Raw genomic sequence first — 26,705 nt, forward strand, 5'->3', positions numbered from 1 at the left:
TCCAGAGGAGATTTCTTTCTCAGATAATCCTGCAGTGCAGAGACTGGGTCTTAAATAATCATCTTCGGGGCACAAAAATGTGTCTTTCTCACCACGATACCCTGTGCATTTTTTGACCACGACACCCGGGACCCGTGCCGGGGGGAGCCCCCGGACCCCTTCCTGTAAGGGCAAAAACTCCAAATTAGGCTCCACAACGAATCAAGTTGAACGATGCTACCCAAGCTGGGAGGAGCCCCCAAACCCTCCTCCTATAAGGGCAAAAACTCTAAATCAAGCTCCACAATGAATCAAGTTGAATAATGCTATCCACGCTGGGAGGAGCCCTCAGACCCTCCTTTCTGTAAGGGTAAAAACTCTGAATCAGACTCCACAACTCTTCAAGTTGAATGATGCTACCCACGTTGGAAGGAGCCCCCAGACCCCTCTCCTGTAAAGGCAAAAACTCTGAATCAGGCTCCACAACGAATCAAGTTGAATTATGCTACCCACGCTGGGAGGAGCCCCCAAACTCTTCTCCTGTAAGGGTAAAAACTCTGAATCAGGATCTACAACTCATTTAGTTGAATGATGCTACCTACGCTGGGAGAAGCCCCCAAACCCTCCTCTTGTAAGGGTAAAAACTCTGAATCAGGCTCCACAACAGTCAATGTGCAGGTCAGCCGGTGCTTGATGGAGCAATGTAAGATCTTCTGTTGGATGTGCATAGAAGCAGAAAGAGAAGGGAGAGAGAGAGTGAGAGGGTTGATGTTCATGGCCTCCTCCAGGGGAGATTTTTTTCTTAGATAATCCTGCAGTGCAGAGACTGAGTCTTAAATAATCATCTTCGGGGCACTTAAGTCTTTACAACCACTCCTTTTCAAGAATCATCATTTTTTTTGGCACCAATGGAGGAGAGGGTACTTAAGTCTTTGCAATCGCATCAAACTCCAATGCTAATTAATGCTGACAAACATGGGGATACGAGACGCACATGCTTACATACGTGGTGCTCTTTGGGACCCCCGAACATGAGATGTAGCTAACTGCCCTGTTCGGGGGGGAACATATAACCTGCTTTGCTTTTTGTATACCAAGGAGTAGGTTTTGGGGACACACTCCCGGAAGAAATCCCTTATTGCTGTTGTGATATATAATTGTATTTTATATGTAAATTAATTATCTATTAATTTAGTTTAACTGTTTGATTTATAACTGCTACATGTCATTGGGAGAGACTGACTGTTGGAGTGGGCTCCCAACGGTCATGAGCCTCACAGCTAGAGCATCTCTAATGAACAGCTGAAAGCAAAGGCTCCCGCTTTGGTGGTTAAGTGCCGTTCCATCCAGTGGATGAACAGCATCCAAAGGACCCGTACCACTGACCTGATCCACCATCATGCATATTGCATACTTCAAAAAATCCAAAACTTTTCTGGATTTTGGTTTCCTACTATAAGAACAAGAGAAATCTAACAACACTATTTCTTAGTTTTGGGTTCTCCAGCTGGCTTTGAAGAGTCCCACCGACCCCAATTTGATAAATTTCCTGAAAATTGGGTTTTCCACTCGGCACATGACTCTTATCACATGCTCTCTACAAAAAGGATCCCATCTTCTGACATAGGATTCAAAGTGCCCTATGTCATTCCTAGCCATCCAACCGTTGTATTTGGATAGCTAGGATCAGTCCACATCCTGGTGATAATGTGGACCAATCCTAGTGGTTGTTTGGATGGCTGGGATTGAATGTAGGCCGGAACCATCGTATGTCAAACGATGGGATCCATGTGCTCTCTAACCCGCTTCGAAAACATTCCTCACCATTGTCGCTTCCAATTTCTACAAGGCAACACACACATGGGTAATGCATTATTACGAACGTTTGTAGGTACAAAGGCCATTGGATCTCTATGGCACAGGTTGTTTTGATCCAATTGGACTTTACAGATGGATTCAGTTTTGAATAAAAGAAACACGATTTTATGACTTAGGAAAGTATTGCACATTGTAGTCCATCGATTCTTGAAGCCTTATAAAAATCAGACAAGGTGTCTAATCGGATGATTTAAGAGACAATTCTCACTAAGAAAAACGTATAGATCACATCTGTAACGTTTGTTTCATGAAAAACAACAATACCCAAAAAAATGAACTATGGAACTGTCGAGTAGAAATCACACTTTTTTTAGATTTTTTTTGCAGATCTGACCTTATGGATGCGATCTACAAGGTTTGTTTAGTAGATATGAGCTTTGAATAATGTGAATGTGACATGTAAGCAAGTTTTCTAAGGGTCTCAAAAATCAACGGCTTACAATGTAATAAAATTTCATGGCTCAAAAAATCATATTTCTACATTAAAAAACATGATCCAAGGTTTGATTATTAGCAATCAAACCATGTTGAACACTCCTTTGTGGTCAGATGGAGTTGATATAGCTTGAACCTATGATTTTCAACTCAATAGTTTGGTACCTTTAATTAGTACCAAATATAACCTCCTATCTTAAAACATGAGAACTATGGTGTGAACCTTGATTTTCATGGGTTTTTTCCCTCTTATATCCAACCTTATAAATGTGATCTACATGCTTGGTTTTATAGGGAGCAACTCTTAAATCATCCGATTATGATGTATAAACAAGATTTTTGAAGGCTTTAAAATTAACAACTTAGCATCTTCATAAATGTTCATGCATCCAAAAATCATATTTTTTTATCAAAAATACACGTTCCAACAGTCGATTCTTAGCAAATTCACTATGCTGAACACATCTGCATGGTTGAATTGGCAAAAAAAAGTGATGGAAATGCTCACTTCGCATGACAGTTCTCATATTTCTGGTTTTCATATTCTAGAGGCCCGACCACTAGAATATGAGAACTACCATGTCAACTAATATTTTCATGGCTTTTTAATTCTTTTCACTTATAAGTCTGATCATACGAATGTAATATGTATGCTTGATTTTATAAGAACCAGCTCTTGAATCATCTGATTATGATGCATAAGTAGGGTTTTTTAAGGTTTGAAAACCAACCCTTCAAATTTTTCATAAATATCTAAGCATCTGAATATCATATTTTTTCATCAAAATACACAATCCAATTATCTATTCCTGGCAAATTCACCATGAACACATTTGCATGGGATTTGCAAAAACAAATGTGAAAATGCCTACTTCACATAGTAGTTTCCATTATATATATATATATATATATATATATATATATATATATAGAGAGAGAGAGAGAGAGAGAGCATAATAATGTGTAGGTGAACTGATTTCTAGAGCTTTGCCTTGTTCAAGTTGGCTCATTTTTTGTTTAGTAAGTGCTCAAAAATTGACTCAGCTTGTCATGAGCTCCACTCTCAGCTAATTCGTTTGAGCATTCTTGTTTTTTCAAAATGAGTAAATATGTAATACATAAAAAAGGAGGATGTGGAGCATGGTTGACAATTGATATAGGATATTTGAAAATGGCAATTGATATTTGCCATTTAATTATAGGCAGAATTACTTCAAATAATTGTCGATTAACCAAGAAAAGCAAATAGCACCTTGAAACAAAATGTGACACTAGAAACGTGGTTTGGATGACATATGAAAGTTTTCATGGCTTCGAACTAGGAATGGATCTCCTTTATGGTTTAATTGAACAAAAAGCTGGTCGTAACTATACTGCTGATTTCTTCCAGGATAACTTTTGTCAAGTGATTCTTTTAGGTCCGATTTCAACTTCCATTTCAACTCAGGGCAAACTACTTCCATGTTAACTCATCGCAAACTTCAAGTTGCTTCACTTTCCTTCATATTATGGGCCTCAAATATCTCTCGCTTCCTCTAAACCTTAGGTTTTCTCCTTGTTAATTCTTAGGATGTAGCCTACAAGGGTTCACACACTTGGGTAGATGGGTTGGATTAAGACGTTCACGTCGAACTGCCTTTTGAGTTCGATATTTGGGGTGTGTCCCTTGCTGCAAGGTTGAAGCTAAAAAGGAAACTATCCCCGTGGACAGGAGAGGTACTCGTGGAGTTTTACATTGCGAACACAAAACCAAGCTATGGTCAATGTGGCACCTTTCAACCCATAATAGGATGTCCGAACCACAACGGTGTTTTCCTCATTATCAAGAGAGAGAGAGAGAAAAGAACACACACACACACCCCAGGATGCAAGCAGGATGGATATGGGTCAGGCCTAGCATGACCCAAAACTGGATCCAAAAGTTGAAGAACAGGTTCGGTGTATGGCTTGGCAGATGCAGCCCTTGGATGCGAATGGCATGGTACATTTGCTATCCAACCCTACACATTTGAAATCGTTTTTGGAAGCGTGCAGGATTGCATGAACAAATGCACCCACAAACACATGCACTTTTTACAGAATTTCAACCTTAGAGATGCAAGCCAATTCTAGGGCTCTGTTTGGGAACCAGTGTTGGAGGGGGGATGGGAAGGGTGATAGAAGTGGGAAATGGGTGATGAAAGTGGGATTGTCAACTACATCCTTATGAAGATGCAGATGAAAAAGGCCCATCTCCACTCTCATGTTCGCTCCCATCACCCTTCCCATCTCTCAAAACCGGGCTTCTAAACATCAATGAGGGTTAGGCTATGTTTGGGAGCATTGAATAGGAGGTTGTGTTGTGGTTTTCGTTATGCTCTCGTACACTCTTGCTGTTTGGGAGCAGTGGCATTGCTGAAACAATGTGTTAGCAGGCCCAATACCACATTTCAACACCTTTCACGAGAGGATGTTTTTGGCAACTCCAACTCTCAACTTCACACTTTGGCAAGACGATATTTAGGCAATACACTGAAACCATGTTTCTATCCCATTGCAAGACTTCCAAAAATACACATGGGGTATGTAGCATTTATCAACTCCCCATCTCCAGCTCCCAAACAGAGCCTAGAATGAATTGCAGATGCTTTGGTTAGGTAACAAATTGACACTACTAAAAACAATGTGAATCATGTTTGGAACAAATTGTGATCTTAAATTTTATTCTTGCAGCCCCATACCAGCATGCAGATACACCACCCATATCAGACTCTTCCAGAAGAACTCACCACAGACCGTCGTCAGAAGCAAACATCCCGTGCAGATGACTGTGGAGCTGCCTTCAGCGTCAGCGGGTCCCACACATACATTCTGCAACTCCCATTTTGGTACTCAGGGTTGGTAGTCCTCCCATTAGCTGCAGTTGCAAGAGGCCCAGCAAAGGCAACCCCACTGCTTGTTAGTTCCAACACCTCTGTGGGCATTGCTGCTGATTTTGCACTGGCTCTTGCAGATATCCTCTTTAGTCTGAGCCTCTCTGCCCTCGAGCCGATCACCTGACCTAAGACCGACGCTGCAATTGTGAATGCCATTGCAGTCTTGGGCATAAGCACCGACTTCCTCAGCATTGCTATGAATGGAACTGCAGCATGCACGGCAGCAAACCACGCCGGAGAAAATTTCTTTGTATGCTCCCTCCATATACCCAATGGAACATTGGCAGCCATTCCCAACACACCAATTACTAGCATTTTCTCATGTAGCGGCTGCGGTCTAAGGGTCTTCACAAGCGCTGTTCGGGTTAGAGCTGCACGAGCAGCAACTATGGCAGGCGGGCACTTGAGCTTCATGCCTGGAGGTGGCTGCAACACTTTGGCAATGAGCGGCACAACATTGCTTACAGCCCTGTAGGATTTTGCTATTGGGCAGTTTCCAGTTTCAAGCCATTCATTGCTCATTGCTTCATGAGAGTTTCCCTGAAAGAAAAAATCATAAATGTCATCGTCCATTGCCTGTTGTGTAGAATCACGAGCATATTCTCAAGTTTTTAGCTGGAAACGAATTCGATCTGAGGGCTAAATAAGAAAATGTTCCTTTAATCAACCTCAGCAGACAAGAAGTAAAACCAAGGATATTCCTCAAGAAATTCTACAAACTACAGCAAAACTCTGGCATTCCAATTGAAGATTCAAATTGAAACAATAGTTCATTGTGAGACCGGTAAACGAACAGAGCAACTTGTGACTCTATTCGTCATGAGCTCGTTCGTGATCAATTTGTATAGCTGGCTAGCCGAGCCATGAGCAGCTCATGTAGCTCAAACGAGTAGAGCACAGACACAGGGTGTTCCAGGAGAGCTCAAATATATATATATAGTACAATGCTCATGCAAATGCACGGGAAGGAAAACATCAAAAGAATTGTTGCATCAAGAATTTAGAGAACTAAAAAATGAATTTCTCATGATTCAGTTTTTCTACCAACACAACCCTTGTACATAAGAATATCACAATAAATTGTTAAATTTAAGTAAGCAAAAAACAACTGTGATTGTGACCATGAATGAAGTATAAGTGTGTATTTCAATATCACAAACTTTGAATAATTGCATAACATTGCACATAACAGAAACAATTATGAATGAAGTAAATATAACATAAAAACAAACTATGAATGAAGCAAATATGACATAAAAACAAACAATTATGAATGAAGTAAATATAACATAAAAACAAACAACTATAAGTGAAGCAAATATGACATAAAAACAAACAATTATGAATGAAGTAAATATAACATAAAAACAAACAACTATGAGTGAAGCAAATATGACATAAAAACAAACAATTATGAATAAGACAAATATAAAATAAGAACAAACAATTATGAATTAAGCAAATATAAAATAAAAACAAAAAATTATAGATGAAGTAAATATAACATAAAAACAAACTATGAGTGAAGCAAATATGACATAAAACAAACAAATATAAAATAAAAAAAAAACAATTATGAATGAAGCAAATATAAAATAAAAACTAACAATTATGAATGAAGCAAATATAACATAAAAATAGACAATTATGAATTAAGCAAATATAACATAAAATCAAACAATTATGAATGAAACAAATATAACATAAAATCAAACAATTATGAATGAAGCAAATATAATATAAAAAAACAGACAATTATGAATGAAGCAAATATATTATAAAAAAGACAATTACGAATGAAGCAACTATGACATAAAAATAGACCATTATGAATAAAAATAGCGTGTAACCGGTTGGTCAACATAGTTAATAAAAAAAGACATGATTGTCCCCCCAGCCTAGGCAGAGAAATAGGGCCCCACCGCCTATGACCAATAGCCCAGACAATGGGGCTACGCCTAGGCACCGCTTTTAACAACTAAGCTTGTACAACTATGATCGGTTTGAGTTGCAAAATAACTTAATCCTATTTTGAGATGCAATTTTTATGCTATTAAAGAGTGTTGCTTGAAGACCGATGATCACTGAAGAATGGTACTTGATGGCCAATGATCAGTCGGGAACCCAAAAAAATGGCGCTTATGTACATTCCACATAGAAGAGAAGATGCCCATCAATAGCTTCTTGCAACATTATTGCCCATAGATGGAAAGGGAGAGAGATACAAAGAGGTGGTTAGAGAGAGAGAGAGAGAGGGGTTTGGATGAGTGCCATCCTGCATAACATACATATATAAGGTATTTTGTGCATTAATGTCAATATGTTTTTATTGAGAACATAATAATGGAGTAAGAGAAGGAAGGTGAAGGGTATACGCATGAGACGAGTTTTTTGGGAAACATTTAATGCAATTAATGAGGTTGAATGAGAATGAAAAGATGGGAGGTGAAAGAATGTATGCATGAAGAGTCTTTTAGAATAAAAATGAGAAAAATATTATTAATAGATATATGAGAATGCTTGGATTGGAGAGTTGGGTCGTAATAAAAATAAAAATAAAGAAAGATTTTATTCATTGGTTGGTTCTCAAGAGAGAAAGAAAAAGGGAGAGTGGCATGGGCTACAAAGAAAGCATTGAAAAAAGAGAGCATAGGGTTGCATTTAATGCAATTAATGAGGTTGAATGAGAAAGGAGAGAGAGAGAGAGAGCATTGGAAAAAGAGAAAGGATGGGTGCATTTAATGCAATTAATGGAGTTGGATGGAAATGAAAAGGAGCGAGAGAAATATATAAATATATATATATAAGTCCCAATCCTTGGGAAGTTACAAGCGACCGAAGCACCTCTTTTTACCCAATTACAATTCATCTATCTAAACTTCTTAATTTCTTTGTCCAAAACAAGGCCCTCTCTCTATATATACATATCAATGTTATTAAAAGTGTGGCTCAAGATGCAAAAAGTGTGCCTCACCTCAAGGCAAGGGGCTTGATGCCTTGAGGTGCAACCCTAAAGCGTAAAGGGACGAGGCGTGCTAAGAGGCAAGCCTCAAGGTGAGGTGCAAGATCCAAAATAAAATCTTAAAAAAAATACAAGAAAAGGGGGGGAAGGGACTGATGGGTTAGGTCTCTCTCTCTCTCTCTCTCTCTCTCTCTCTCTCTCTCTCTGAAAGGAGGAAGAAGAAGAAGGAGGACAAGGAGGAAGGAGGATTGTGTCCCCTTCACTCAGGTAGGTACTCTCTCTCTCTCGCACCTTCCTCTTCATCTCCTTCTTCCCTCGTCCTTCTTCTTATTCTTATTCTTCCCTCCTTTTTCTTTTGTTCTTCTTCTCCTTACCTCCTTTTTCTTCTTCCCTTCTTCTTCTTACCTTTTTTTCTAGAAATTGATTATGGATCGGTTGTGGAGTCTGAGGATAGTTTTCAAGAATATTATTATGATGTATCTTGTGAGAAATCCTTTGTATGCATGCATATATGCTTCTACTTTAACTTTCATTTTCTTTTTTTAAGAAAACCCTTGGGACTAGGATGTTAGAATTTGTTGATGCAAGTTCGTGTTTTATCATTTTCCTTTTCTTTTTTAACGTACACCTTTTTCGTACTCCTTTTCTAGTGTAAGTGTTTGGCTGTTTTCAATTTGTGCTTTTGTTTCCGCTTTTTGCCACTGACCTATTATGTGTGCAAAAGAAATGTAAAAGTGTTGGTATTTGTGACATGAGTTATATATATTTACATATATTAAAAGTTACAATTTGTTGACACATTAAAATTGCACTTGTGTGTATCTTATACCCACTTTCTTTCTTAAAATTATGATATTTACTTCATAATATGATAATTTTCAACAAGAAAATAGCTACATTGATTTTTGGTTGTTAATGTTGATATGCATTATATGATGATGTTGAGGAATTTGGTTGTTATTATTTTATTACTTAATTTTTCATTGGATGCTCATATTTTATTTGTTATTTACTTAGATAAATTTGCTTCATTAATATTATTTTTACATATTATTCTCATATCTTTCGGTATTTATTTGAGATTTCCGATTTCTTATTGCTTGTTGCTTCATCAAGACAACATTTCTTTTATTTATTTATGTTTTTAGATATTTTTTAATTTTTGTTTTCAAGTTTTTAAAAATGTGTTTTTGAGGCTTACACTTTATGCCTTAATTTGTGGAGCGTTTCGCTATGCCTCAATGCCTTGCACAACATTGCTCTCTCTCTCTCTCTCTCTCTCTCTCTATATATATATATATATATATATATATATATGTCCCAATCCTTGGGAAGTTAGAAGTGACTGAAGCCCCTCTTTTTATCCAATCACAATTCTTATATCTCAACTTTTTAATCTCTTTGTCCAAAACAAGGCCTCTCTCCTTTTCATTTCCATTCAACTCCATTAATTGCATTACATACAACCCTCCTTCCTCTTTTTTCAATGCTCTCTCTCTCCCCTTTTCATTCCCATTCAACCTCATTAATTGCATTAAATGCACCCTTATGTTTTTTCTTTTTTCAATATTCTCTTTATAACCCACGCCACCTTATCTTTTCATTTCTCTCTTGAGAGCCAACCAATGAATAAAAACTTTTTTTATTTTTATTTTTATTATGACTCAACTCCCCAACCCAAGCACAATCTCATAGATCTATTAATAATATTTTTCTCATTTTTATTCTAAAAGACGTTTCATACATACACCCTTTCACCTCCTATCTTTTCATTCACTTTCAACCTCATTAATTGCATTAAATGTTCCCCCAAAAAAACTCCTCTCATGCATACACCCTTCACCTTCCTTTTCTTACTCTTTATTTTTATGTTCTCGATAAAAGCATATTGACATTAATGCACAAAACACCTTATATATATGTATGTTATGCAGGATGGCATTCGTTCAGACCTCTCTCTCTCTCTCTCTCTCTCTCTCTCTAACCACTTCTTTATATCTCTCCCTCTCTCCCTATTTTGTGGGCAATAATGTTACAAAAAGCCGTTAATGGGCATCTTCTCTTCTATGTGGGATGGAGATCAACACAATTTTTTAGGTTCTTGGCTGATCATTAGCCATCAAGTACCATTCTCCAGTAATAATCGGCCTTCAAGCAGTACTCTTTAATAGCGTGAAAATTGCATCTCGATATAAGAATATGTTATTTTGCAACCCAAACCGATTATAGTTTTACAGGAAGGGTTGTTTTGTAGAGAAATTGAATCATGGGAAATTCATTTTATAGTTCTCTAAATTCTTGATGCAACAATTCTTTTGATGTTTTTCTTCACGTGCAAATGGACCGGCATTGTATTAGTGTGTGTATATATATTTTATTTATTTATTTATTTCTATATAATATATATTTTAAGTGTAATATATAAAAAAATAATGCAATAAATATATATACAAAGAGAAGGATGCATGGAAGATATATACATAAAATATGAACTATTAAGTATAATATATATATATATATATATTCCATATATACAAAACATGAAAAGTTTTTACATGAGCCCGATCGTATTAGGATCGTCCCGTTCAAGGATGAGCTGAGCTCAAGCTTGACTCACCTAAACACGAGCATGAGTCAAGTCACGAGCTCCATTCATTGGTAAATGAGCCGAGCCCGAACATGCATGTTCAATTCATTCAGCTTGTTTACCAGCTGTACCTGTAGCTATTGTTATTATTGAATTAGTTAAATAACACTGAATACAACTAAATGAGCCTCATTCCAATCTAGTTCTGCAAAATAATCAGTGCATATAGCCTAGAAAGAGCTGTTTGAATTAAAGGACATTTCATTTCATTTTGTACAATTTGTTATGCGAATTGTATAGCCAAAACAAATGAGATAAACACAACATCTATTTTCTCCTACCGGGAATGATAACTGTTACCTTCCATTTTTCTCTAGTTTTCACATTGATTCATTTCTCGATAACCTGTTTGTCTTATCAGATTAAGTCAAATCTAAAAACAGGCTAACTGACTTTTCAGATGTTGATTTTAATATATTTTATAGTCAACTCAACAGGAGAGGCTTTATGCATGTGGAAGTTAAGCATGAAAATAGCCCTTATGCCAAGTTCAAGTCTTTAAGGAGCCATGAACAAACATCAGGTCAACAAAATCCCTCACCTGTTGAGAAGTTTCTTTCTTGGACGAAGGCTTCTGTGCTTGTTTCTTCCATTTCTCGGAAAAGAAATCAAAACTGAAAGGGCCCCCTAGCCCAAAAGCTGAAAGGCTAATTGTTGCTGCTTTCGCTGCCAGTGGATTAAATTTTGGAGCAGATTCAGGCTCCAAAGGCTCCAAATTTTCTGGCTGAGGAAAGGATCTCCCTGCAAGTGGAACAACTCCATCACAGCCATGGAAAAGCCTGAATGCCATGTCAAAATTAGGTCCATCCTCGAAAATTGGCCCCTTAGCTCCTCTCACCTGAAAATTGATATTGAAAAATGTAAGAACTAGCTACCAGCAAGGGACCAAAAGATAATTGTTTAATTGCAAGCCACCAAGGTTTGAAATCAGCAGCAATCTGACTCGAGGCTTCTATGTTGCGAGTCAGATTGATTCACATATTTACAAACTGTGACTACGTGTTTGCAATAAGTCGATCAAATCAATCAGGTCATCCAAGTAAAATTGGTTGGAGTATGCCATAAGTCAATGAAAAGCCTATGATATAACAGAACTTAAAAGCATGTTGGACTATCTGACTCAACATTCAATGACTTAAAAAGGATAGAAAAGTTCATTTGCATAGAACTTACAGGCACAGGGAAACTCAATGTTGAAGAGAAGGAAAAGTTTGTGGGTTCGTTGATGTTTCTCAAGAATGGGCATCTTTGAATATCCTGATGAGCAAACTGCTCTGATGATGACTGCTCATTGAAGCCTCTAAGAAAAAACTCCATTCCCGAGTGATGCTGCCTGCGCAACAAGAGGATGCATAAGACCAAATTTTCCAGGATGAACATGAGATATTCAGCAATCTAGGAACAAACTTACTTTCAAGGATCTGCCATATTAATAGAAAACCTTCATGAAAGAAAATAAAGACTAATAGCAAGAATTCAAGAACAAATGTTTAGAGAATCAGAGATATATAAAACCTTGAGGATTGTTATAAAGGTTCATGAAAATTACAAAGCGATGCACAATCATGGAGTGCCAAATCAAGTTATAAATTACCGAATAAGTTACATAAGACTCATGCAACTAAGCCTACAAATAAAGCTTTGGGAGAAAATGTTAAAACACAAGCTAGCACATGTGATCAAAATTAATCCCAACTCAATCACTTGAGCAACAATAAGATTCAGATTTGGTTGTACCAATCACTAGATCATATAAAACGGATCAAGCTCTTCATGCTACTAAAAAGTACTTCCAAACAAAATTCATAGCAGTGGAAGATTTTGTTCAAAGCACATGAACAATGCAACCAAAATAAGAAATTAAGTAGAAGATGCATCTCCAGGCAATCAAGCATAAAGATTTGGATTGTGTCATCATATATACAATCTACGTGAATAGTACATACAAAAATAACAACAGAGACCCAGATTGCCCCGGGAAAGTCCTTTTAGGCCAAAATTTCATCTTAAAAGAACAAGTATTTGATAATCTGAGTTAAAACACCCAAGACCTGGAACGCATGAAGACCAGACCACCATGAAACCTTCAGAACATGAAATGATATAAGAAAGGACAAGCAGACGACAAAAAATATTTACAATCCTCATGATTTTTCAGCATGTTTGGCAAATGGTATAAGCCGGGATGCCGTGTTCTAGTTCATCCTCTTTCTTTTAGACATGCAAATGCATTAAAACACAATCCTATGGGGGCATGCTTTAAATAGATATATTCTCCCAGAAAAACCATGATAATCCTGGAGATTATGCCTTCAATCTGAAGAGGGAGAATGTGCATATTCAAGGCCATCACACAGTTTTGAAACAACTACACGCATCCAAATGCAGCCAACAAAGGTCAGCAAAATTTGAGAACTGGATGGAAACAAAAAGCATCAAGAGAAAAAATTCAACAAATGCTAGGGAAATCCCCAAATGTCCCGCCAGTGTAAATTCTCTTTCCAAGTATGCAATTACAGAACAATATAACAAGGAGAAAAGCTGCCTGCCTATTCTCAGTCCTAATTTCTACTGAACCAACCATCCAACCAGTTTTATGACAAATCGTTACAAATTTCGAGTAAAAACACCAAAAATCGCATCAAATTCAGAAAACCAAACGAAAAAAGAAAACACTACATCTCGAATTCACATAAACTGCTAAAGATAGTTCATGGATGAAACTCACCATGTTAAAATGTAAGCTATATATATATATATATATAATTTTTTTTATTTCTTGTAAATACCCTCTAAGGGAAAATCGGTCTTTTTATTAGTGCTTGCATATTCTCTTTGAATATGCCTTTTTCTTTTTTCTATTTTCTTATTTTTCTATTTCTTATTTTTTTCTTTTTGTCTTATTAGCCTTAGAGGGGCCCACACCTTATAGACGTTGGGCCCCTCCAACAGTCCCCTCCAACGGTCCATACTATGACCGTTGGAGGGGCTCCAACATCTGCATAGAAGTTGGAGCCCCTCCAATAGTCCCCACTTGTATATATAGGGGTCTCACCCCTTTGTAATGTTTAAGCATTTGGGAAAAGTTCAATAAAGATTCCATTTTATTTGTATGCCTTTGTGCATTTGCACACTTTTTCAAGTGTTCATCTTGTGCCTTTGTGCACACATCACACGTTAATAACTTTGTGCTTTTGTACACAGTCTCTTTGAAAGACATTTTCACAAGGTATCTAGAAGAATAGATCGGGTATTGCGTCATCACGGTGGCCGCCTCAAAGAGCGTGCCCATTCCTCATTCTCGTTCTTTTGGCATGAAAAACACTTGCAAACTATTTCAAGTGAAGCATAATACATCAAGTAAGCTCAAAGAAGACTCGTTGTGGTAAGCTTTCAAATTTAGAAGACTTTCTTTCTCGTAAAGGCATCTCCATGGGGAAAAAGGATTCTCATTTTTCCCTCGGATTCAAACTCAATGGGTCCAACTATCATGTTTGGGTTGGTAATATGGAAGCTCGTATTAAGAGAAAAGGACTTTGGGGCTATGTCAAAGGTATGATTCTCGAACCTGAACAAAAAATCACTATAGTTGAAAAAAGTGAAATTAAGGTTCTTGATAGGGAAGAAAGAAAAAAAAGCCTTTAAAGAATATAACAAAAAACATGAAGAATGAGAAATGAAGAATTACAAAATCCTTTCATGGATTTTTTCTACGATGGAGACAAGGATAAATGCCAATATTTTGAAATTTAAAAAAGCATTTCAAGTTTGGGATTATCTTGAGAAGATGTATACCTCAAGTGATCTATCCCATAAATATTACCTTCAAAAAAGGGCATTGACTCTCCAACAAGAGGAGATGTCTATTAGAGAATACTTTGCCGAATTATCATCTATTTGGGATGAACTTGCACTCCTTGAACCAAAATGGAGTGGAGAAGCTATTGAGTTAAGACATAAGCAATTGAAAGAAGATCACTTCTTCAACTTTTTGAATGAGCTTAGACCTAAATTCGAGCAAACTAGATCATCTCTTCTATCTTCTTTTACTTCTCCACCCTAGAAGACGTTCTTACTAAACTAAGTGGAGAATAAACTAAATTGGGAATAAACAAAACCAATAAAAGTGTGTTGGCCATTCCTTCAAAAGATGAAAATGAAGGAGCTTATGTCATTTCTAGACTGGGGAATAACTTGAAAACATATAACTTCCTTATTTGAATAAATTTCAAAATCAAAATCAAGAAGCGAGAGAAGATGATGGTCAAAATAGAAGGTACCAAGGAAGAGATTATGGTAAAATCATTCGCCATTTTTGTAAAGAACCGAGACCCATTAAACCGGTTTGTCCAAAATGGAAGAAGAAGGTGACCATGTCTACAACATTTCAACCAAATAAAGAGGAGGGTCCATCTACTTTCGACAATAAAGCACCATCATTAAGTCAAATTATGTAAGCTCTTCAACCGCTTCTCAAGGGATCCATTTTCGGGGCCGCCATGTCAATCTTCTCTCCTTCTGGTAAGACCTTTTGGCTTTTAGATTTAGGTGCCTCCTTTCATATGACTCCAAATATTTTTGCTTTTTCCGAATACACAAAAACTTTATCTCCTTATGTTTCAACCGTAGATGATGCTTCTCTTAAAATCAAAGGTATTGAAAATTTTGAAAAACAAGGTTTTTTTTTATTCCTAAAATTAGATTTATACCTAAATTAAATTTAAATTTGCTTTCGGTCTCTCAACTATTGGACCATGGGTGTGATATCAAGTTCTCATCAAATAAATGTTAGATACAGGATTGTCGGTCCGGGAAGTTGATTGGGGAAGGCTCTAGGAAATGAGATCTATACAACAAACAACAACAACTACGCCTTCATCCCAAAACAATTGGGGTCGGCGATATGAACCAATAAAGAGAATCATTTTGGGTCTTCCACATGAATCATTCTCCTCCAATCATTTCTATCCAATGCCATGTCCTCGGTGAGATTCAAAGCATTCATATCCTTTCCTATCATTTCCCTCCAAGTCTTCCTAGGCCTATCCCGACCTCTTTTAACTAATATATTTTTTCATTTCTCCATCCTTCTAACTGGAGCATCATTAGGCCTTCGTTGAATATGTCCAAACCACCGTAAACGATTCTCTCTCATCTTATTTTCAATGGGTGCAACGCCTACCTTCTTACGTATCTCCTCGTTCTGAATCTTATCTTTTATTGTATTTCCACACATCCATCTAAGCATATGCATCTCAGCTACACTCATTTTTTGAATATGATGTCTCTTGGCAGCCCAACATTCTGTACCATATAGTAAAGCGGGCCTAATAGTCGTCCTATAAAACTTTCTCTTCAACCGCAATGGCATTCTACGATCGCACAACACTCCAGTTGCACTTTTCCATTTCATCCACCCAACCTTTATCCTATGATTTACATCTATGCTACATGAAATTTCTTCAAATTCTAAAACGCTCTTTTTGTAACATTGCCCAACATAAAGATATAAATGTTTGGCATAAATGTCTTCAGCATCCCAATATTGTCAAGCTTTCTTATTTGCATTTTATTAGAGATCTTTGTAAAAATGACTTCATTTGTAATGATTGTATTCTTGAAAAAATGACAAGCTTGTCTTTTGAACAAAGATCTGTGTTTACAACTAAACCATTTAAACTTGTGCATTCGGATGTATGGGGGACCGAGTCGACCGACACCCATTGTATATATAAGAGGATTATCTTATTATGTCATTTTTGTTGATGATTATTCTAGATATTGTTGGATATATTTTCTTAAGCATAATCATGAGGTTTTTTCGCCTTTTAAGACCTATCACATGATGATCAAAAATCAATTTAATGGTAAGTTAAAAATTCTTAGGACCAATTCCAGAGGAGAATATCTCTCAAATGATTTTAAAAACTACCTTGAGATTAATGAAATTATCCATAAAAAATCATGTCCCAAAACACCATAACAAAATGGCTTAACCGAAAGAAAACTAGAACCTTGTTTATTTCTCAAAAAATTCCTAAAAGATTTTGGGCAAAGGCAACTCTTGCATTTGTTTATCTTATAAATCGTCTTTCCTCAAAAAAATTAAATAAAATATCATATTTTGAAATTCTGTACCAAAAGGAACCACGTGAAATTCAATAATCTTATCTTATAATAGACTAAGAGTTTTTGGATGCAAATGTTTTATTCTCACCGACAAAAATGATAAACTTTCACCTAAAGCTATTTCTTGTGCATTTCTTGGATATTCGGAAACACAAAAAGGATTTAGGTGTTATGATGTTAAAAATGATAAATTATATGTGTATAGAAATGTAAGCTTTCTAGAAAATGTTAGTGGTTTTGAAGATTATGAATCTCATAGAGATAATGCAGATTATTCCTTCTTGTTGGAATTACTATCTAGAAATGATGATATTTTTAGTGATGATGAAATAATATTTGATGTTCCTTGTAATGATACACAAGAGAGTAATAATTCTCAATTTCTTGAGCAACCTATCAAAGAAGGAATATCTAGTGAACCAATCACTTATACCCATAGAGAAAGAAACACTTTTAGAAGTGCAATTGAAAAATATAGTGAATCTAGTGAACCTACCTCAATAAATAATCCTCATAGAATCGAAAGAACTAGAAGAAATCCATCTAGATTTATATCCTATGAATCATTTTCACCTAAACATAGAGCATGTCTTAGTGTCATTTATTCATACGTGGAATCTAAGAGTTTTAAAGAAGCCAAGAAGATGGTAGAATGGAGGGATGCAATGGATAATAAACTTAAAGCTCTTAGAAAAGCTAAAACTTGAGAATTTCAAGATTTACCTAGAAGAAAGAAAACAATAGGACGTAGGTAGGTCTTCAAAGTCAAAACTAAGAGTGATGGGTCTCTTGAAAGATATAAAGCTCGTTTAGTTGCTAAAAGGTATAGTCAAGAATATGAAATAAATTACGATGAAACTTTTGCTCTCATTGCGCGAATTGTTACTGTTAGGTGTCTAATTACAATTGCCTCTATTAAATAATGAAACATATATCAAATGGATGTTAAAAATGCATTTTTAAATAGAGACCTAAATAAAGAAGTTTATATGGATGCTCATCTGGGTATGAATATTCCTAAAGGTAAAGTTCTTTATCTACGAAAAACAGTCTATGGTTTGAAACAAGCTCTCAAGGCTTGGTATGATCGGTTTAACAATTTAATAATAGAAAATTGTTTTATTTCATGTTATACTGACACTTCCCTGTTTGTCAAGAGATCTGATGCAAGAATTGTGATTTTATTATTATATGTTGATGATATGTTAATCACAAGTGATGATGCCAAAGGGATCAAGAGTATAAGTCTACATTAACAGAAAAAATTGAAATGTCAAACTTGGGTTTTCTGACATATTTTTTAGGCATAGAAGTTGTCTACTCTCACGGGGGTTATTTTTTGTCTCAAACTAAATTTGCTTGTGAGATTATTGATAAGTCAGGAATTACAGATGACAAAATTTGTGAAACTTCTGAAGTAGTAGGAACAAAGTTGAAAATTGACGATAGGATTCTTCTAGAAGATCCCACTCCTTACAGGCAACTCGTTGAATCTTTGATGTATCTCAGCATCACTAGGCCAGATATCTCTCATGTTATGCATGTTGGAAGTCAATTTCAGCATGCCCCTACATCCCTACATCAGTTTATATGAATGCCATTTTTCGAATTATCAGATATATAAAAGGATCCATAAATAAGGGAGAATTTTTATCTTTATCTTCTGAATTAAATTTAATTGTGTATACTGACTCTGATTGGGGAGGTGATCCAAATAACTGTCACTTCACCACTGATTTTTGTGCCTTTTTAGGTGAATCGTTAATTTCTTAGAGGTCCAAAAAGCAACAGAATGTCTTTGTAATCTACTAAGGCTGAGTATCGAGCCAATGACAAATACAACCCTGAAAATTGTTTGGATTCGGCAATTTCTGGAAGATATGGGGGTTTGTGTTCAAGGACCTACGAAGCTCTGCTGTGACAACAAGAGTGTAATATATATTGCCAAGAATCACACATTTTATGAACACACGAAACATATCGAGAAGGATTGCCACTATGTTAGAGAAGAATATTTGAAGAAAGTCATTGATCTCCCATATGTGACATCAGAATATCAACTGACGGACTTCTTTAGTAAGGCATTTTGTTCTCCTAGATTCAACTTTCTTCTTGGCAAACTTTCGGTCATTGCACCGTAAGTTTGAGGGAGGATGTTAATATATATATATATATATATATATATATATATATATATATATTTCTTGTAAATACCCTCTAAAGGCAAATCAATCTTTTTATTATTTCTTGCATATTCTCTTTGAATATGCCATTTTTTTTTCTTTTTCTATTTCTTATTTTTTATTTTTGTCTTTTTAGCCTTAGAGGGGCCCACACTTTATAGACTATGGGCCCCTCCAACGGTCCATAATATGACCGTTGGAGGGGCTCCAACGTCTATATAAAAGTTGGAGCCCCTCCAATGGTCCCCACTTGTATATATAGGGGTCTCACCCCTTTGTAATGTTTAGGCTTTTGGGAAAAATTCAATAAAGATTCCATTTTATTTGTATGCCTTTGTGCATTTGTAATCTTTTGTAAGTGTTCATCTTGTCCCTTTGTGCACACTTTTTCAAGTGTTCATCTTGTGCCTTTGTGCACAGAACCTTGTGCTTTTGTACACATAGTCTCTTTGAAGACATTTTCACACACCATTCCCTCAAAACGGGATTTAGCAATTAACAAAACCTAAACAATAATAACATCAACAGTCAACAAAACAAATAGTTCCCAGATCATCAAGTAACAAAATAATCAGACAGTCGAAAAAATCAGCAAATCAACTACATCACCATCTAGAACCCCATAACCCCTCAAACCCATAAAGAATTCGTGGTATGCAGATCAGATGTTAACAATCCATCAATTTCATCTCTCGTCAATATCTCCAAAAAATCAGGGCTTCATCACAAAAATCAGACCAAAAATCACTCGGAAAACTCCTCTATTCATCAGTAAATAACTATCGGAACAACATAAACCACGGAATTGACACAAAATCGCTACGCAGAGCCATAACAAAGCGCTTGAAATGCCACGAATCGTCATCCGAGAGGCGAACAAGGGAAAAAGGGACAAATTCGACGGAAAAAGAAATCCAGTGGGGTTTTCTTACCTCGAGAACGTGCCTTCCGAAGGAATCAGTGGGAGAAGACAAATCTAAACCGTCGATCTTAGGTGATTCCGCCGGAAACTTCACCCCGTCGCGTGGAGAGCACGAGGAATCCTCCCTCTCCCGCTTTTATACGCTCCGGCGGTATCTATACGGTGGCGATTGACTGCCGGCGGCTTGTCAAAGTCAAAGATGTGTGGCGAGAATCACACGCTTACTTGAAATGACGGTATCACCCTGATTCTCTTACCAAAATAACGAGAAAGATAATCATCCGTCTCTTGCCATTTTGACCTTTCTTTTGCTTCGGTTAATTGGAAGACTTTCACTGTATTTTATTTTTATGAGCCGTCCATCGCTGAGATTAACGGCTCCAGGAGTAAAGTCGTTTTTATAATACCACTGCAACTTCTGATGTGGTGGGTCACCACCGAAGTCGCGTGGCGTGATTTTTCTATTTGGTAACTTTCTTTCAGTGATGTTAACGGATCGGATTTATCCCATATCCGATCCAAATTTAAATCCCCATTTGGTTAAGAAAAGATTTCATAAACTGAATCCAACAGATATCCCAATCCCCATTGACATGTTTATTCAGATTCATTATTTTGTAAGGTGGTATCCCATGTGGTAAGCGGGGTTCTGTGTCAAGCTGAAGGCCCAAGATCGAATCCCTCTGCCACACGGGGCAGCTGTTGTTCATGCAGAGGGTCTGCCTAACCCCTAAAAACAAATAAATAAATAAAATACACTGAATAAGGGTAAAAGTCAGGCCTGGTTGCTGTTGGTGTTGGGTGGGAACTGAGGGAGTTTTTGGTAGTTAGTAGAGGGAGAATTGAATGGCTGTCCCAACGTGTTCCGTGGCTTCTGACCACCACATGCATCAGTTTGACTGGAATACTATTCTTTGTCAAGTTAGGTTAACTGCTACAAAGAGAAGCTTCTTTTTTATTTATGAAATAGTCAGATTTGAAAAAATCCACTGATCTCATGTACCTGACAAGACAAAGGGTCAAGCATTATTATAATTGGATGTAAGGCTGTAAATGGGTTCAGTTTGTATTGGGTACTCGACCTGACCCGAACCTGAATTCTTAGGTACGAGTATGGAAAGTGTTGATTACAATAAATTTTGGGTCGACCCTAACCGGATCCAAGCAATATGCAGGCTGGGTTTGGGTCATGATTTTTACTGGATATTCAACCCGACCTGGATTTTTTGTTGGGTACCCAGCCTGGCCCAAGTATTTTATGTGTATTTTTAATACAAATAAATTTCTAAAATTGATCGGGTTTGGGTTTGGATTTAGAATTTCATTTTCATAACTAGACAAAACCCAAACCCAAACCAAGCAATTTGTTATTTGGGCAGGTTCAGGTATTACCTTGATGGTTCGGGTGCCAGAGCTGTTGGCAGCTTTAGTTGGATGGAGGGATGTAATTTAGGGTTTGTCAACAGGTCGGGTTTGTATATGGTACTTGATTCAACCAGATTTGAATTTTCAGGTATGAGCATAAAAAGTGCCTAACCTAATAATATTGGGGTTGAACCGAACCCAACCCGAGAGATATGTCGAACAGGTTTGAGTTATGATTTTCGCCAATATCGAACCCGTTCGAACTTCTTTGCTGAGTACCTGACCATAGTGTTTCATATGTATGTGAGGCCATTGGGTTGGGTGCATGACATACTATCATGTATACAGCTCATGTCGGGTCAGGCTTGGGTTGCATTTTGTAGCTTGACACTATAGAAATCTGACCTTTATTGGCGTTAAATTAGCATCAATAAAAGTCTGCATATCTTCAGTAGTTTCGCCCAAAAAAGTGTTGTCAGTAATGCATTTACTGACACTAATGCATAGCGCCAGAAAAAGCATTTTTATTGGTGCCAGAAAAAATACCTTTTTCAGCACCCAAGAAAGTGCCTAAAAAAACTTATTTTCTAGTATTAAAATAATGCAAAAAATAATACATTTTCTGATCTAAAAAAATAGTATAAAATAACACTTTTTTTTGGTGCAAAAATAGTGCCAAAACAACATATTTTTGGTACTAAAATAATACCCTTTTTTGCTAAAATGGCATCAGAAAAATACCTTTTCTAACACTAAAATAGCACTATTTTAATATCAAAAAGGTATTTTCTGACACTATTTTTTTCTCGTGTAACTTACTCATAAATTCATTCAAAAACGAATCTGCTTATACATAAATTTATTCATTTAAAATAAATCAATTCATATATTCATTCATTTCATTCATTAGAAATCAATCTACTCATTCATTTTATTCATTCTAAAATGAACATGTTCATACATTCATTTTTTGTGTTCAATATGAATTAATTTATTCATTCATTCATATACATTCATTTATTAAAAAATGAACTTGCTTGTACATACATTTATTCATTTATTAAAAAATGAACTTGCTTATACATATATTCAATCATTCATTAAAAAATAAATATACTCAGACGTACATTTATTCATTCATTTAAAAATAAATTAGTTTATATATTTATTTATTTCATTTATTCAAAATAAACCTGCTCCTACATAGATTCATTTTTTGCGTTCAATATGAACCAACTCATTCAATCATTTATTCATTCATTCATTACCAAATGAACATGCTTATATATACATTTATTAAAAAATAAATATGTTCATATATATATTTATTTTATTTATTTTAAATCATATTTCTTATTCATTTCATTTATTTAATAATGAACTTTTATATCTTCAACCTTTTATATATATATATATATATATATATATATATATATATATATATATATATATATATATATTTCAACCATCCATAACTCCAACATTCACATATGAACCTTCATAATTTCATCATCCGCATTTAAAGCTCTATAAAAAATACAACATTTAAAGTATACATACAGAATTGTATATATTTCTTCATTCAACCCTTAATAATTCCAACCTCCATAATTTTAACATTCACATATGAATTTCCATAACTCCAATATTCACATTTGAAGCTCTGTAAGAAATATATTTAAAATATACATACACATACAACTATATATATTTCTTCATTCAACCCTTCATAACTCTAACATTCACATATACGTATACATAATTTCAATATTCATAATCCTATCATGCACATATTCAGCCCGCTATGAAAAATTTATGCATAAAGATGAGATAGTCTGAAAGTTCATATATATTAAACCAATATAGAAAAATTTATTCATATAAATAATATAAGATAAGAAAAACAAGTTCATGAATTTCATGTAGGGGAGACAATCTTAGAACCGGAGGTGCACCACGCTTGTATACGAGGCCTACAAATAACATAGATGAAAGAATTACACACACATACATACACAAATATATATATATATATATATATATAATCACTACAATATGAAAACTAGAAATATGAGCACTTTTAACACTTTTTTTGCAAATCCAACCATGTGCATGTACTTGGCATAGTGAATTTGCTAAGAATCAACCACCGGATTGTGTATTTTTTATGAAAAACATGATTTTTGAATGCTTAAATATCTATAAAGATTATGAGTCATTGATTTTAAAACCTTAAAAAATCTCATTTATGCATCAAAATCAGATGATTTAAGTGCATGTTCTTATAAACCAAGCATATAAATCACATATGTATGGTTAAATTCAAGAAAAAAGAAAAGAAAAGAAAATTCATGAAAATCACAATTCACACATTAGTTCTCATATATATATATATATATATATATATATATATATATATATATATATATATAGGAAAATGGGTTCGTGCTAAACCAATTCGGTGCTAAACCACAGGCTAAATGAGATTTTCAGGCTTTTTTGGTGCTTTTTATGCAGTTTTGGCCTCATAAATGTATTGAGCATGGTTGATTTATTAAGAATTCATACCTAGATCATGTGTTTTCGATGAAAAAAATAATGTTTGGAGCCTAAAAAAATTTATAAAGATTTTGGACCATTGGTTTTTCAAACTTTATAAAAATCCACCATTGTATTGGAATCAAATGCTTCAAGAGCTGATTCCTCTAAAATAAAGTGCATAGGTCACATCTATATGGTCAAATTTTAAAAACAAAATGAAAAAAGCCCAAAAAACCCATTTAGCATGTGGTTTAGCACCAACCCATTACTCTCTCTCTCTCTCTCTCTCTCTCTCTATATATATATATATATATATATATATATATATATATATATATATATATGACTAACTTGCACTCTTTAGTTATATCAACTTACCTAAGGAGCTTGTGAGTTGCTAGATTAATTGTTGGATATCACTCTCAACAATAGCTTCTTTGACCTTATGACCTTAGATTCTAAACCTGTGAATCGCTCTTGCATTATATATATCTTCTCTTGATATTGTGTTTTGATGCAAGAGTTCTGCTCGGCTTGGACCTGCATGAAATACTTTTTTGCTAAACACTCTCATGCCAAACATATGTACACATCCATATATTTGTCTGGTCTCAAAACCTGAGAGAGGACATCCCCTCGTGATGGGTTTCCAAGGATGCATCCGACATCCGAGAGAACTGAGCTAGCTTGTCTTTGATTTTCGTCTATAAGACAACGCATTAATTCAATAAAAATTACATAACTTATTTTCATATACAATTCTCTAATAAATAACAATGAACCCTAATAAAGGAAATAGGCCTTACCATCGCTTTATTTGTTTTTGCACTAATATGGGTCATGCAAAACATCTGCCATCGAAAAGGCCTTGATGGCAGATAACAATGAACCCTAATAAAGGAAATAGGCCTTACCATCGCTTTATTTGTTTTTGCACTAATATGGGTCATGCAAAACATCTGCCATCGAAAAGGCCTTGATCCTTCATGATCAATCTACAAATAAATGAAATATGATTAAAAAGTGTAAAGTCTTATACATATATGACAACCATGAAAGATATGATACGTACATTCTTTTCTCAATATCGTGCAAACTCTTTATGCTTGTAGTGTTAAAAAAAAAATCTTGGGTGCAATTGGTTATTAATTGAATAGTTCATGCTTTACAGGATTTGAGTAATTCCATTTGGATTCAGTCTTCGATCCAAACCTGATCCTTTGGCATCCCTAGGTTGAAGTTACCACAAGATCAGCTGTTTTGACAACATGACTGATCTCCCCACTAGGTGTCAATCTTTTTTCTAATAAATGTCAAAAAATGCTTGAAAAATAAAAATAAAAATAAAAATAAAAATGTGGAAGATAGAAAAGTGATGAATGAACAGTCGGTGGCGGTTGCTAAAAAGGTGTGGGGCACATAATGTACAATAATCAATGTCGAATGACCCCAAAAACGGGTTAAGTGAGGGGCACCCTCGAGGATAGCACTCTGGAGGGTGCCTCGAATGCAATTCATCTAAAGATGAATGTGAAATTATGAATCACAACCACACAACTTTCATAAAGCAGCACAAACGTGCGAAAGTTGAATCATCACATGGAGGCAAAAGAAAGTAATAAACGACGAAGGAGCAAACGTCATTACGCCAATAACGTGACATGAACCTTAAAAGTCCCCTTCCCGTGTGTAGCTGACCAACATTTTATCAGGTCAAAGCTACCTCTAATGCTAATCCGTCAGAGGTCACACTGATGCATCTCATCCATGCGATGAACGGCATCCAAAACAACACTATGGTTAGACTCAACATCTTCTAAATGGGTCCCACATTTTTTTTTCAGAGCCCTTGATGTCCTAGATGAACGGCATCTAGAGTTTGCAAAAATGAATGGCTGAAAACACAGTTCATTCAACAAGTTTTCACGCGGTTCATCATATGGATGAATAGCATGAGGGCGACCTCCGACAGTAACCCCCATCAGAAGTAGGGATGCCAATTTCTGACACGACCCGCCAACCCTCCTCTTAGGCGGGTTCGGGCTGGGCTTAAGCCAACCCGTTTAATAAACGGGTCGACCCGTGTAACCCGTTTATTAAACAGGTCGGGTTCGGGTTGGGGGTATGCCAACCCGCCAACCCGGCTGACCCGTTTAATAAACGGGTTAGGCGGGTGGGTCAACCCGTCAACCGCCAACCCGACCCGTCAACCCGCCAACCCGACCCGCCAACCCGCCAACCCGCCAACCTGCCTACCTGACAACCCGATCCGTCAACCCGCCAACCTGACCCGTGAACCTGAAAACCCGTTAAACCGACCCAACCCATTTATTAAATGGGTTGGCGGGTCGTGTCGGGTTACCCGTTTATTAAACGGGTCGGGTTCGTGTTTGCCACAGCCGACCCGTTTAATAAACGGGTCGGGTTCGGGTTGAGGTATGCTGACACGCCAACCCGACCCACCAACCCGACCCGATTGCCACCCCTAATCAGAAGTAGCTCTGACCTGATACTCAATCTTTAAATTTGATAAAATTTCAGGGAGGATGGAGTGACACCTTTATCGATTTGTTTTCCACACTATTATTCTACTCATCATGAAATCAAAGGTATTTAACATGCTACTGAATTTAATGTCAATTTATGTCAAGAAAGAAACATGCAATGACGCTCGTAGAGCAGGCTCCAAAGTTACTAATTGTTTGAGAAAAAAAGACAAAGTGGGGCAAGTCAGCAAGCAAATGGGTGA

General features: G+C 36.1%; 1 protein-coding gene across 1 annotated transcript; it reads right to left on the reverse strand.

The window, feature by feature from the left end:
• Positions 1 to 4,790: 4,790 nt before the first annotated feature.
• Positions 4,791 to 20,186, reverse strand: LOC149845176 (uncharacterized). Its single transcript, XM_089995578.1, has 4 exons — positions 20,061 to 20,186; positions 11,990 to 12,149; positions 11,358 to 11,654; positions 4,791 to 5,747 (listed from the first exon to the last, which is right to left on the reverse strand). The coding sequence occupies exons 2-4, from the start codon at positions 12,131 to 12,133 to the stop codon at positions 5,073 to 5,075; spliced, it is 1,116 nt and encodes a 371-aa protein (XP_089851704.1). The 5' UTR covers positions 12,134 to 12,149; positions 20,061 to 20,186; the 3' UTR covers positions 4,791 to 5,072.
• Positions 20,187 to 26,705: the final 6,519 nt, after the last annotated feature.

This window comes from Nuphar pumila, chromosome 2, assembly GCF_984573655.1.
Source record: "Nuphar pumila chromosome 2, dmNupPumi1.hap1.1, whole genome shotgun sequence".
Classification (NCBI taxonomy): domain Eukaryota; kingdom Viridiplantae; phylum Streptophyta; class Magnoliopsida; order Nymphaeales; family Nymphaeaceae; genus Nuphar; species Nuphar pumila.

What these genes read in the sequence shown, in the direction of transcription:
- LOC149845176 (XM_089995578.1), bottom strand. Translation starts at nt 12,133, where the DNA reads ATGGAGTTTTTTCTTAGAGGCTTCAATGAGCAGTCATCATCAGAGCAG. An exon ending in CATTGAGTTTCCCTGTGCCT is followed by an intron (nt 11,655 to 11,989) that starts GTAAGTTCTATG and finishes ATCAATTTTCAG; the next exon opens with GTGAGAGGAGCTAAGGGGCC. An exon ending in AGAAAGAAACTTCTCAACAG is followed by an intron (nt 5,748 to 11,357) that starts GTGAGGGATTTT and finishes TTTTTCTTTCAG; the next exon opens with GGAAACTCTCATGAAGCAAT.